General features: G+C 36.8%; 1 protein-coding gene across 3 annotated transcripts in view; it reads left to right on the plus strand.

Moving 5' to 3' along the window:
• Positions 1–14,237, plus strand: part of SLC41A3 (solute carrier family 41 member 3) — a 1,429,505-nt gene that overhangs the window by 899,718 nt on the left and 515,550 nt on the right. For all 3 annotated transcript variants that reach the window (XM_044078408.1, XM_044078407.1, XM_044078409.1), the window contains one exon: positions 2,083–2,190. In XM_044078408.1, coding sequence (XP_043934343.1) covers positions 2,083–2,190 — 108 coding nt within the window. The remainder of the gene's footprint in view (positions 1–2,082; positions 2,191–14,237) is intronic.

Below are 14,237 nucleotides of genomic sequence, written 5' to 3' on the forward strand. Positions count from 1 at the left end.
TAGATCAAGGGAGGTCATCGTCCCCCTGTACTCATCACTCATTACACCTATGATTGAGTACAATGCCCCATTCGGAATGTATCTGACCCGACACCTGCAGCAGCTGGAAAGGCCCCAAAAGTTCCTCACCAAAAGGATAAAGGGTCTCAAAAATATGTCTTATGCTGCCCGACTGAAAGAACTCCAGCTCTATTCAGTCGCATACCGCTTGCTCAGAGGTGACCTGTGCCTGACATATAAGGCCATGTCAAACCCAGATTTGATGAATATGCTTCACCTCAAAAAATCTAGATCTCTCAGAACCACAAGGGCGGGAGGCTTAAACCTTGACACGGTTATTAATAGAACGTGCTGGAGGGACAGATTCATCACCCAGAGACTCCCTATGCTGTGGAACAAAATCCCGGTACATGTGAGGCAGAGCACCTCGCTGGCCTTGTTCAAGAGGAATCTTGACCAATGGATGGGAGATCGCAGATATACCCCAGGGATTACTTCAGTGTCACTGCTTGACAGAGGCACAGCAAAATAATAGGCATAGTTTTCTTCAACATAAAGGGGTGGCGAAAGCCACATAACTATGGGCTAGGCTTATAAATGCCCTTGGGCAGATAGCCTAGTATGAACCTATGAACCTAATCCCACAAAATATGTTTCCAATTACCTCTTTCTTCCCAGTCACAACACAAACATTTGCTGTCTGCCTGTGAAAAAATTCTTTGGAGTCTACTTGGGGTATAAAAATACCCATGTAAACACTTCCAAGCAAAGATCCTAAATCTTCTAGACTTTGTTACATATGTGGGAGTCGTACATATATCCCCCATTGTTTCATTGTGAATTGCTTATCCAATCTCTCTTCCCAGTCCTTTCTAACCTCCTATGATTTATTCTTAGTTAATCATGCAGTATTTTATCTGCTTTACTAATTATCCCTTTTTAACAGCAGCTTCTGTTCTAGAGTCTACTAAAAACTGTACGGTGCTGGTCTTTCATGTAGAACCCCCCTATTTCTTTCTCTTTGCCTATACTCTGATGTCAATCCTTGGTATGGAAGGCAATCTCTAGCCTGCAGTGCAAATAAATTCTTGGCCTCTTCCCAGTCTGTTACCTTTCCCTGTCTGATTACTTGCTCCCAGTACCTTGGTTCGTTTACCAGTTTTCCCCAGTAAATTCTAGCCCCCTCCTGCCTGCTGTATGTATCCCTAATTGCAGTCATCCCTATCGGCATTCCCATGTTGGCTTAGTTTTAAGAATACTGTCTGCTACTTTATGAAAATAATATTCTGTATTGCTGTTATTCTCCTTAAGGATGTGCATCCAAAATCCCAGTCTCTCTTTGTTTCTTGAGTTTCCCCCATTTTGTCATCATCCTTTTCCTCTTTGAATTATAGCTTTCTGCTTGTACTATGTATAGGCGTCTTAACTGTGTAGCTCTGAAATACCATTTTAAGTCAAGTAATCCCAAAACACCTTGTTCTGTTGGAAGGAGTTTAACCCACTTCGCTCTTCCCGTCTTCCACTCCCAAGACAAAATCCTTCAACTCTTTATTAATTGCTATCTACAACTTCTCCTCTGGTTGATAAAAGTTTGCCTGACCTGTGTATAAAATTAAAGGGACTAAAAATATTTTGACTGCTTCTATCTTGCTGTCTGTATCCATAAACAAGAGCTTCCAGTTTCTCAGCTTGAAGTCCACACCCTGATTGTTGTTTTTCTGTAGCTAGAAAAGAAAGCCCCTCAAATGCATGACAGTTTTTGTGTGCAATTAAGTTTTTGTTTGTTAGGTGTGTGGAAAAACACTGGTAGTGAACGGATAAGCAGTGAAGGAGTCAGTATTCTGTATACTTAGTTCTTTTATGTCATTGTACACTTGATATACTCTGTATGGGTTTATACTATAATACATGATTTTATTGAGAAATTAAAGTTTCACAAGAAGTTACCAGAATGTCTTGCACATATTATTAGTTATCTGTTATGCAAACACTCTGATCACTGGTAAGGAAGAACTTTTGTAATTGTACAAGACAAGCCTGTAAAGTAATTTGTCGTGTGTTCTGTCTCTCACTCTCTTTCAGCACTGGGAAGTATTTAAGACAATCACAGAAATTTTTATTCTGGTTCCTGCACTGGTTGGTCTAAAAGGTAACTTGGAAATGACACTGGCTTCCAGGATGTCCACAGCTGTAAGTACAACTACCCCTTTGCTATAACTATTTTTCATATATATTTTCTTGTAAAGTGTGATGATCAGATGTGCAGCAGTGACATTTGATCTTGTGTGATATATGTTTTAACCATAGTCTGCAGTGGTAAGTAAAGAAGCAGTTCAGCATGTCTTACTGTGATTTCTTTGTATATTCCTTTCATCTAAAGGTAGTGTAATCCAGAAGCTGACTCTAACTCATCAGGACCTGTATTTTACTAGAGTGTTAGAGAAGCATTGTGAATGTGGCCGCATACTAAATGCTTGTGGCTAATTAGTTGTTTGCCACCAAAATTGATATTCTAAAATATACTGTCATTTCACTTTTATTATCTTTAAAATATCTTTGTTGCATCCAATGGAATTCTTCAGAACAATGTCACATTAACTATCGCTACTTCAGTGGTACTAAATTGATATATTTAGAGCTGGCATTATTTAAGGGGAAAATGTTGCATCTTTGGTTTGTGGACCTGAAAGAGAGTGTGACGCTTTCCATTTGTACTTTAGTGGGGAATAGATACCATTATCTTATTAAACAAGAAACATCTTTATTAAATTGTCACTTATGACATAGGCAATCATGCTTTTAGATAGATGAAAACAAACCATACTGACATAATATTAGTTGCAAACATTATACATCACTTATAATCTATCATAATCTGTCCAGCCACTGTTAGTCAAAACATCACATAGCTCATTCAGAGCTTGCCTTCTTTTAAACCTCATTCCTCGTTTGCATGTATTGTTCCCACAATTTCCATTTTTCTGTGTAATTTGATCCTACCCTTTTCTAACGATCCCATTTACATTTTTTATCTGTGTTGCTATATTCACTACTTCTAGTACAGCTGGTTTAGATTTTGATTTCCGTTTCCTAGTAATTCCTTTCTTGGCAGCCACCGTCATTAGACTCAGCAAGGCCTTAATATGTCTAGGCAATTCCAATTCTGTATCATAGCTCAAAACATCATTTACTTGGTCATACTAATTTACTCACCTATTATTTCTGATAGAGTAGTCTGCAGGGAATTTTTAAAGATTACCAACGCATTACATTCCGAGAAAATATGTTCCCAGTTACCTCTTTCTTCCTCATCACACCTCCAGCATTTGCTGTCTACCTGTGGAAAAAATCTTTGGAGTCTACTTGGGGTATAAACATACCTATGTAAAGACTTCCAAGTAAAGATCCTAAATCTTCAAGACTTTGTTGCATGTTTGTGAGATATATATATATATATATATATATATATATATATATATATGCATATATATATATATATATATATATATATATATATATATATGTATATGCATCCCATTGTTTCTTTAATTGCTTATCCACTCCCTCTTTCCAATCATTCTAACTTTAAAATCCAGAAAAAGAAGTGAATTGCGCTAAAGAACGCTCAGCAGAACAAAAGCAATGTAAATATTGGAAGAGCGTTGCACCACAAGTATTAGTATTTCATCTGAGTATTCAAAACTTGCTAAACAACCAAAATGGCGAAAAGACAGCTTCAAAACAACAGCTTCAATAACAGGCTTTTACCATGTTGAATCCACAATATATGAAATATAGAGCTTTGCTGTTGTAAAAGTCAAGTGGCGTTGCAATTCCACAGCTTTAAAACATGTGGATGTCATTAAAAACAGAAAAAACGAACATAAAAATGAAGAACCCTTCTAATGTAAACAATGGACAAGCGCTTTCAGCTTTTTCAAGCCTTCTTCAGATCCAAGTAGGTAAGCTGGGTTCAGTGTTTAAAAGTTGGTATCATCCAATGAAGCAACATCAGTGAATGATGAATGTTAACCAATCAAGTTAGTCCATTGGTACACACCTCCATAGCTTGAAGTTAAAACTCTTTATTTAAAACTCTTTGTTTAAAACAACATGACAGTTTGACGTTTCTAAGACAGACTCAGACATATTTTCAGAAGGAATATTAGTAAAATCTTTTCAGTAGGTTCTAGTTAAAAGAACAAGCTCTGCATAAAAGCCAAGATTTGAGAGAAAAAGGTGAAAAATAAAAATAAAGATGGTCATTTAGGGCGCTTCTTTTTATTTCATTTCAACAGTTTCTTTGGGACATCAGAGCCTAAGTCAGTATACCTAAGGTTTCTGGCAATGAAAACAGGTCATAAGTGAGCATAGCTCATTGCTCATCTATTTTTAAGAAAAGGTTTTAAGGGAATACAGCCATTAAGGCCAAGGAGGTTATCTGCCCTCAGCCGCATTATCCATTTGGCTTCCTCTCTGTCAGATTGGTCAAGTCTCCTTCTCTTGAAGTAAAATGTATCTTTGAAATGACCATGAAAACAAAGCTATGTCTCTCATGCTCACGTAAATGATGGATAAGAGAATTTGTTTCCTTTCTGTTACATATATCAGATTGAGGTTTGATAGTTCTTTCCTTTAGCTTCGTATTAGTTTTTCCAACATAAAATGCTGTGCATAAAGTGCAGCTAGCTATGTAAACAATATTGCTGGTTAGGCAATTAGCTAATCCATGAAAAACAAATGTCTGTTTAGTAACCGGATGCTTAAATATGTTGCTACAATTGATTACATTGCAGACCTTGCAGAAGCCGCATTTCTTTGTTCCTGATGAATTATTATGTACATAGTTGTTACATATCCCATCATTTGAGCATAAGATCCTTTTGAGATTCTTTTTATTTTTGAAAAGGAAACTTGGGTTATCTCCAACAGTCTCTTTTAACTTTTTATCTGAAGTTAGAATCGGCCAGAACTTTCTGATCACCTGGCATACATTATCATGGTCCATAGTTTAAGTTAAATTGACGCTTAAGTTAGATGTTCTTTTAGATATAGCTAGGGATGGTGTACTTTCACCTTCTCTGACCTTAGAGGAATAAAAAGGTTGGCCTTTTCCTTTACGTATGTCATTAATTCTGGTCTTGTTTAGTTCTAAACTTCTCTTTCCATAGCCTCGTTGGCTGAAATTATTAATAAGCCTCTCTTCTTCCTGGAGAAAGGTTGCCTCTTCTGTACATAGCTTTGAAATCCTTGCAATTTGATTTTCAACAATGTTAGAGAAAATATGCCTGGGATGCATACTGGAAAAATGGAGCATGTGGTTTTGCCACATATCTTTCCTATAGAGGCAAGTGTCTGTTCCCTTCCCCAGATCAAGAGATAATCTCACATCCAGAAAGTCAATCATCTCTCTAGATGTTTTTACATCAAATTTCAGGAAAGTAGTGGTCTGTGACAGGAAGTTAACAAAGCTTCTTAAATCTTCTTCTTTGCCCTTCCATACAATGAAGGTGTCATCCACAAACCGATTGTACAGAATTATCACAATAACATTTGGAATGACCAGAAAATTGTGTACAATCGGTTTGTGGATGACACCTTCATTGTATGGAAGGGCAAAGAAGAAGACTTAAGAAGAAGAAGATTTAACTTCCTTTTCCAGTATGCATCCCAGGCATATTTTCTCTAACATTGTTGAAAATCAAATTGCAAGGATTTCAAAGCTATGTACAGAAGGGGCAACCTTTCTCCAGGAAGAAGAGAGGCTTATTAATAATTTCAGCCAACTAGGCTATGGAAAGAGAAGTTTAGAACTAAACAAGACCAGAATTAATGACATACGTAAAGGAAAAGGCAAACCTTTTTATTCCTCTAAGGTCAGAGAAGGCGAAAGTACACCATCCCTAGCTATACCTAAAAGAACATCTAACTTAAGGGTCAATTTGACTTACACTATGGACCATGATAACGTATGCCAGGTGATCAGAAAGTTCTGGCCGATTCTAACTTCGGATAAAAAGTGTTGGAGATAACCCAAGTTTCCTTTTCAAAAATAAAAAGAATCTCAGAAGGATTTTATGCTCAAATAATGGGATATGTAACAACTACGTACATAATAATTCATCAGGAACAAAGAAATGTGGCTTCTGCAAGGTCTGCAATGTAATCAATTGTAGCAACACATATAAGCATCCGGTTACTAAATCGACATTTGTTTTTCATGGATTAGCTAATTGCCTAACCAGCAATATTGTATACATAGCTACCTACACTTCATCGACAGCATTTTATGTTGGAAAAACTAATATGAAGCTAAAGGAAAGAATTATCAAACATCAATGATATACGTAACAGAAAGGAAACAAATTCTCTTTTCCTTCATTTACGTGAGCATGAGGGACATAGCTTTGTTTTCATGGTCATTTCAAAGATACATTTTACTTCCAGAGAAGGAGACTTGACCAATCTGACTGAGAGAGAGGAAGCCAAATGGATAATGCGGCTGAGGGCAGATAACCCCCCTGGCCTTAGTGGCTGTGTTCCCTTAAAACCTTTTTCTTAAAAATAGACGAGCAATGAGCTATGCTCACTTATGACCTGTTTTCATTGCCAGAAACCTTAGGTATACTGACTTAGGCTCTGATGTCCCAAAGAAACTGTTGAAATGAAATAAAAAGAAGTGCCCTAAATGACCATCTTTATTTTTATTTTTATTTTTCACCTTTTTCTCTCAAATCTTGGCTTTTATACAGAGCTTGTTCTTTTAACTAGAACCTACTGAAAAGATTTTACTAATATTCCTTCTGAAAATATGTCTGAGTCTGTCTTAGAAACGTCAAACTGTCATCTTGTTTTAAACAAAGAGTTTTAAATAAAGAGTTTTAACTTCAAGCTATGGAGGTATGTACCAATGGACTAACTTGATTGGTTAACATTCATCATTCACTGAGGTTGTTTCATTGGATGATACCAACTTTTAAACACTGAACCTAGCTTACCTACTTGGATCTGAAGAATGCTTGAAAAAGCTGAAAGCACTTGTCCATTGTTTACATCAGAAGGTTTCTTCACTTTTATGTTTGTTTTTTCTGTTTTTATGACATCCACATGTTTTAAAGCTGTGGAATTGCAACGCCACTTGACTTTTACAACAGCAAAGCTCTATATTTCATATATTGTGGATTCAACATGGTAAAAGCCTGTTATTGAAGCTGTTGTTTTAAAGCTATCTTTTCGCCATTTTGGTTGTTTAGCAAGTTTTGAATACTCAGATGAAATACTAATACTTGTGGTGCAATGCTCTTCCAATATTTACATTGTTTTTGTTCTGCTGAGCGTTTAGCGGAATTCACTTCTTTTTCTGGATTTGACTTTTGTTTGCTGTGTATTCCGCACACAGTTTATAACAACAGCTTGTATTAAGAGTCACTACTTTTTTACTGCCTTTTCCACGGAATGTCTCTAGATTTAATTGACATGGAAAGAAAGAAGTTAGTGACAGGCTTTATGTCTGGCACGATTAATCCGCTGATTCAGTTGAATCTTGCAACAAATGAGTTTTTAGTTGTGGAAACTGAAAAGGTTGACCTAAACTTTGAGTCTATTTTTAAAACAGTTGAAAATGCGGCCTTTAAGCTAAAGAGATTACAATGGCAACGTTTCCATATGGAAGCCTGCCTACATCATCAGGTTATTCCTAGAGGTCTCAGGGTTAGGTGTATGCCCAGTTATGGAAACACCTACCCTGAGCTTTTGGCCAAATGGCAAGCAATTAATATACAGACAAGTTTCAGTTATATGAAACTGCTGGTTGACTTCTTCAAGCCTCAAGAAGAAGAAATGAGTACCTTGCTAGAGGAGAAACAAAAATAACTTGAAAGTATGAATTTGTCTGATAATAACTTCATGATATTGGAGAATTTACAGGATAAGCTAACAGCATATGAAGTTAAGCTAAAAGTCATTAAAAGTCAGAAATTAATGAGAGACTTTAATGATATACAGAAAGGCCATTTATTTGAATGGCCTAAAGTCAGAAACTTCAATGAGCATCCACGGAAAGAAGATAGAAATCCTGAGCAGAGAGGTACAGCGCTGCACACCAATAATAATAACCATAGATCTCAAGATCTTTTGGTTAGTGCACAAGTCCCTTACATGGACAAACAAGAGCCTATAGTCAGAACAGTCCCGAATGGGAGTATTGTCACCAATGAAAATGCTTGCGTTGTCGAACAAGAACATGACTCAAATGCAATTATTATTGTCAATAATACCAGTCCTTTTAATAGTACTGGTATCAATGGTCATCCACTTGAAACAATACCTAAGAGAGGAGCACAACATGTTACCATCACAGAGCAGCTCCCTTTTTTAATGATGAACAAAGTCTCTCGAACAGGGAGATCTGTAAGCAGAGAGAGAAAGAAAAGGAAAGTAACACAATAAATTCTTTAGTGGTTAATATTTCAAACATTCAGCTCACTCATTCTCAGATAGATCTATTAGAGAAAGGTCTTAGCTTTATTCCTGTAACCAAATCTACATATGATGAATTTGCACCGGACCTTAGAATGTTTGGAAGGAATCTTACTTTGAAGTATATTTTTGGGGATGGAAATTATAAATGTCCCATTAAAAGTAATATTATGCTCAAGAAACTGAGCACATTTGTTCCCCTCAACCACCCAGCCATGGATTCTTTTATTCATGCCTGTGAAGAGGAGTTAATGAGAACAAGAATGTCTCAAAAAGGATAACAGTTTTTCAATCTAACCAAAGAAGAAAATCAGGTACTTAAAGAGCTTAAAGAAAGGAATGATATTGTAGTTAAACCTGCTGACAAAGGAGGAGCCATAGTGGTAATGGATGCAATGATGTATGTCCAATAGATGAAAGAATTATTAAGTGATGGCAAGACCTATTCCTTGATTAGTAAGAATGAACTAAATATTATGAAACGGAAGATCCAGCAGGTTCTTTATGACATGCTATTGCAAAGAGAGATTAATGAGTATTTGCATGATCTTTTCATCACTGAGCACCCCACCGTACCAACTATCAGTGAATTACCAAAAATTCATAAATATCTTAAACGCCCACCTTTAAGAACAATTGTGGCTGGTAGAGGATGGTTGACGGAATCTATTTCTAAGTTTATTGAACAAGAACTAAAAAAGATGCTACCTAAGGCCTGCACTATGATTAAAGATACAGCTGAGTTTCTACAAAATCTGTATATAGCTCTAGAACATCGTGATGATCTTGAGAGTCTGCTATTGGTAACCCTAGACGTGAATAGTTTATTCACTTCCTTACCAAATAGTTATGGCATTGAAGCAGTAAGAGAATTTCTAACTGAAGAGAAGGTAGAATCACGTTTGATATGTGATCTTTTGGAAATCGTGTTGGAGTACAATGTGTTTACCTATGACAACAGCTACTATTGGCAGAGATGGGGGGTTGCCATGGGCACACTCTGTGCCAATAGTTATGCAAACTTGGTTTTAGCCAACTGGGAGAGAGCTTGGTCCAAGGATGCTAATAACATTTGGAATGACCAGATAATTCTGTACAATCGGTTTGTGGATGACACCTTCATTGTATGGAAGGGCAACGAAGAAGATTTAACAAGCTTTGTTAACTTCCTGTCACAGACCACTACTTTCCTGAAATTTGATGTAAAAACATCTAGAGAGATGATTGACTTTCTGGATGTGAGATTATTTCTTGATCCGGGGAAGGGAATAGACATTTGCCTCTGTAGTAAAGATTTGTGACGAAACCACATGCTCCATTTTTCCAGTATGCATCCCAGGCATATTTTCTCTAACATTGTTGAAAATCAAATTGCAAGGATTTCAAAGCTATGTACAGAAGAGGCAACCTTTCTCCAGGAAGAAGAGAGGCTTATTAATAATTTCAGCCAATGAGGCTATGAAAAGAGAAATTTAGAACTAAACAAGACCAGAATTAATGACATACGTAAAGGAAAAGGCAAACCTTTTTATTCCTCTAAGGTCAGAGAAGGCAAAAGTACACCATCCCTAGCTATACCTAAAAGAACATCAGTTTGACTTACACTATGGACCATGATAACGTATGCCAGGTGATCAAAAAGTTCTGGACGATTCTAACTTCAGATAAAAAGTTAAAAGAGATTGTTGGAGATAACCCAAGTTTCCTTTTCAAAAATAAAAAGAATCTCAAAAGGATCTTATGCTCAAATTATGGGATATGTAACAACTACGTACATAATAATTCATCAGGAACAAAGAAATGTGGCTTCTGCAAGGATTGCAATGTAATCAATTGTAGCAACACATTTAAGCATCCGGTTACTAAACAGACATTTGTTTTTCATGGATTAGCTAATTGCCTAACCAGCAATATTGTTTACATAGCTACCTGCACTTCATGCACAGCATTGTATGTTGGAAAAGCTAATATGAAGCTAAAGGAAAGAATTATCAAACCTCAATCTGATATATGTAACAGAAAGGAAACAAATTCTCTTTTCCTTCATTTACGTGAGCATGAGGGACATAGCTTTGTTTTCATGGTCATTTCAAAGATACATTTTACTTCCAGAGAAGGAGACTTGACCAATCTGACAGAGAGGAAGCCAAATGGATAATGCGGCTGAGGGCAGATAACCCCCTTGGCCTTAATGACTGTATTCCCTTAAAATCTTTTCTTAAAAATAGATGAGCAATGAGCTATGCTCACTTATGACCTGTTTTCATTGCCAGAAACCTTAGGTATACTGACTTAGGCTCTGATGTCCCAAAGAAACTGTTGAAATGAAATAAAAAGAAGCGCCCTAAATGACCATCTTTATTTTTATTTTTCACCTTTTTCTCTCAAATCTTGGCTTTTATGCAGAGCTTGTTCTTTTAACTAGAACCTACTGAAAAGATTTTACTAATATTCCTTCTGAAAATATGTCTGAGTCTGTCTTAGAAACGTCAAACTGTCATGTTGTTTTAAATAAAGAGTTTTAACTTCAAGCTATGGAGGTGTGTACCAATGGACTAACTTGATTGGTTAACATTCATCATTCACTGAAGTTGCTTAATTGGATGATCCCAACTTTTAAACACTGAACCCAGCTTACCTACTTGGATCTGAAGAAGGCTTGAAAAAGCTGAAAGCGCTTGTCCATTGTTTACATTAGAAGGATTCTTCATTTTTATGTTCGTTTTTTCTGTTTTTATGACATCCACATGTTTTAAAGCTGTGGAATTGCAACACCACTTGACTTTTACAACAGCAAAGCTCTATATTTCATATATTGTGGATTCAACATGGTAAAAGCCTGTTATTGAAGCTGTTGTTTTGAAGCTGTCTTTTCGCCATTTTGGTTGTTTAGCAAGTTTTGAATACTCAGATGAAATACTAATACTTGTGGTGCAACGCTCTTCCAATATTTACATCATTCTAACTTTCTCATATTGATTCTTATAGTTAACATGCAATATTGTATATGCTGTACTAATTATTAATTTTTAAACAACAGCATCTGTTCAAGATTTTACTAAACAGTCTAACAGTGCTGGTCTTTCACTTAGGATTCCCCTATTTTTTTCTCTTTGCCTATACTGTAAATTCAATTCTTGATAGGGAAGGCAATCCCTAGCCTGAAGTCCAAAAAAAAAAAATCTTGGGCTCTTCCCTATCTGTTACCCTTTTCTCCCTGTTTGCTCCCGATACCTTTGTTCTTCTGGCAGTTTTCTCGAATAAAATCCAGCCCATTCAGAATAGATACCATTCTGAAATGTAACAGTACGAAGAGCAAAAGAGTTCAATCTTCCATCCTAGTTATGACATAGAGACCAATTTATCAGTATTATGTACATGTATATATTATGTAAAATTGTTTTACTTCCTTCTATAGCTAGGTCAAGTTGTTCTGTTATGTCATCTTTGTCTTGTCACCCAGCAACTGAGGGATGTGCTGTTTTTCTCCATTCTCTTTGTAAATTATTTTTATGGCGAGTTGTCAGACACTACAGTGTAGCACCTATACTATAGGTGCTATGCTACAGTGTAGCACCTATAGACTGGGGAGGCAATTCTGTATTACATTATAAAGTCTGCAAATTGCTGGTATTATCCCATGTTTTGCTTAACTATTTTACTCTGCTTTTTTCTTGATTGGAGAAATATATATTTGGTTCTTGCCAGATATAACTTTATCAAGGAACTCCTTCCTGGAATCTGTAAGCATACAGTAAATGAAGCCCCACCTAAAGTACCTTTGCTAATTCAAGTATCTGAATGCCAGCAGCTAACACATTCCGCCTTACAATATTAAGGTAATACCAAAATGAATCTACCAGCAAATTCTTGCCTATGTGAATGTTTGATTTACTTTCTGGTAAACAACTTGATACCTTGCACAAAATGTAGCACTTTAACAGCTATTTGTTGCCTGTTAGACCAAGTTTACTCTAACATGGAAAAAGGGTTATTCTGTAGAGTAGATTAGAATATGCATTATCCACCCTCTGTCTAAACTCAGCACATGATATCTCACTACTTCAAATTATTGCAAACACAATATTTCGATTTATGACCCTGTCCAGTGACCAGTAAGATAAACTGTCAGACAATAACTAATGCCAGTTGACGACCTATTACAGCAGGAAATAATTTCGTTCTACATTCATTGACATCTTAACTACAAAAAGTTAGCTACTGCCTACCACTAGACAATAAATTAAAGGTAAAATCCTTGTCATAATCACCACAAAACAAAAGTGAAATAGTTTTAATTTAACCTTCCTTTAGCCAACCAAAGGAGAAAAATATTTCTGCAGAATCACTCCAGTGAACTGGAACTCACAGGAAATTGGAAGCAGTGTTGTGATGAGTGCAGAAAAAAATGAAGAAACATTTTTTTCAAAGTTGTAAATTTAAATATTTTCATTTAGTTAAACTATGGCATCAACTCTTTATGTGCACATTCTGCTGTTTTCATTACTTTGGTTAAACTAGGTAATTTATTCTTTATGTACATTTTGTATTGACAATAGGAACCTTTGCACATTATAAACAAATTCTGCTAACCTTCTGCCAGCTGACTGGTCTGTATGTAAGACTGTATATTAAAGCCCATATTTAGCCCATTACCAGCAAACTGTTATGTCATAAATTTAGTTTCTGTCTGAATATAAAGCTCTTTATTATCAGCATCATCGTTAACCACCTTTTTCCCATTTTCTGCATAGGGTGTTGTGTCTGTTTTCATCATCGCTGTCTTGATTCAATGCCAGTTGTCTTCCTCCTTTGAAAGTCATGCCTGATTGTCGCAGGTCTTCTGTCACAGAGTCCATCCATCTATTTGCTGGATGCCCTTGCTTCTTCTTGCCTTCTTCCTGTCCGTCCCATAGCTTTCTCAGCAGATTATTTTCTGCTTTCCTGCACATATGCCCAAACTACCATACTCTGATCTCTCTGACCTTCTCTGCAATTAGAGTAAAAGTCCATGTAGCTCCAATGTCCTCATTTCTTTGTCTATCCCAATGTGTGCATCCTACCCCGTCTCAGGCAGTTTATCTCCATTACTATTTCCCAACCTTCTCTGACTTCGCTGCCCAGTTTTCTGTACCATACAGTAGTATTAGTTGTACCACCGTTTTGTACACCTTACTTTTCAGGTTCTTTTACATTCTTCTGTCATACACCACACTGACACTCTGTGACAGATGGCTACAGCCCCTCTGATTCTAGCTTTGACCTCCTCATTCAGGCTTCCCTTCTCCTCAACCTCCCCTCTCAGGTACTTGAAACTGTTAACCTGTTTCACTGCTTTCTCTTCTGTCTCAGTTTTCAAGCTTCTTCTGATTTCCCCCATTTGCTGCCGTTGCAATTGTCTTATCTGTACTCAGTTTCATTCCGTGTGTCTTCAGCTTTGCATTCCATTCCCCTTTCATTTGCGGATTTTCTTGTTCAGACTCTGTATGTAATGCCATATTGTCTGCATACAGCAGCTTTGTTGATCTGTCCCCTCCGACATGTTTGCTAATTTAGTCTATCACCAGTACGAACAGCAGTGCGCTCAAAGCTGAACCCTAATGCACACCCACTTCCACTGGGAACCCCTCTATGAGTCCAAACACTGTTCATACTTATGTCATTTGGGTCCTTGTACATAGCCTACTCTAATTCTGCTGTTTCTGGGACTTCTAACCATCACATGGCTGCCCAAGTCAGATTTACTGGGACCTTGTCGT

The sequence above is a fragment of the Protopterus annectens genome, chromosome 7.part0, assembly GCF_019279795.1.
Source record: "Protopterus annectens isolate FY-2018-M chromosome 7.part0, PAN1.0, whole genome shotgun sequence".
In the NCBI taxonomy this organism is placed as follows: Eukaryota; Metazoa; Chordata; order Ceratodontiformes; family Protopteridae; genus Protopterus; species Protopterus annectens.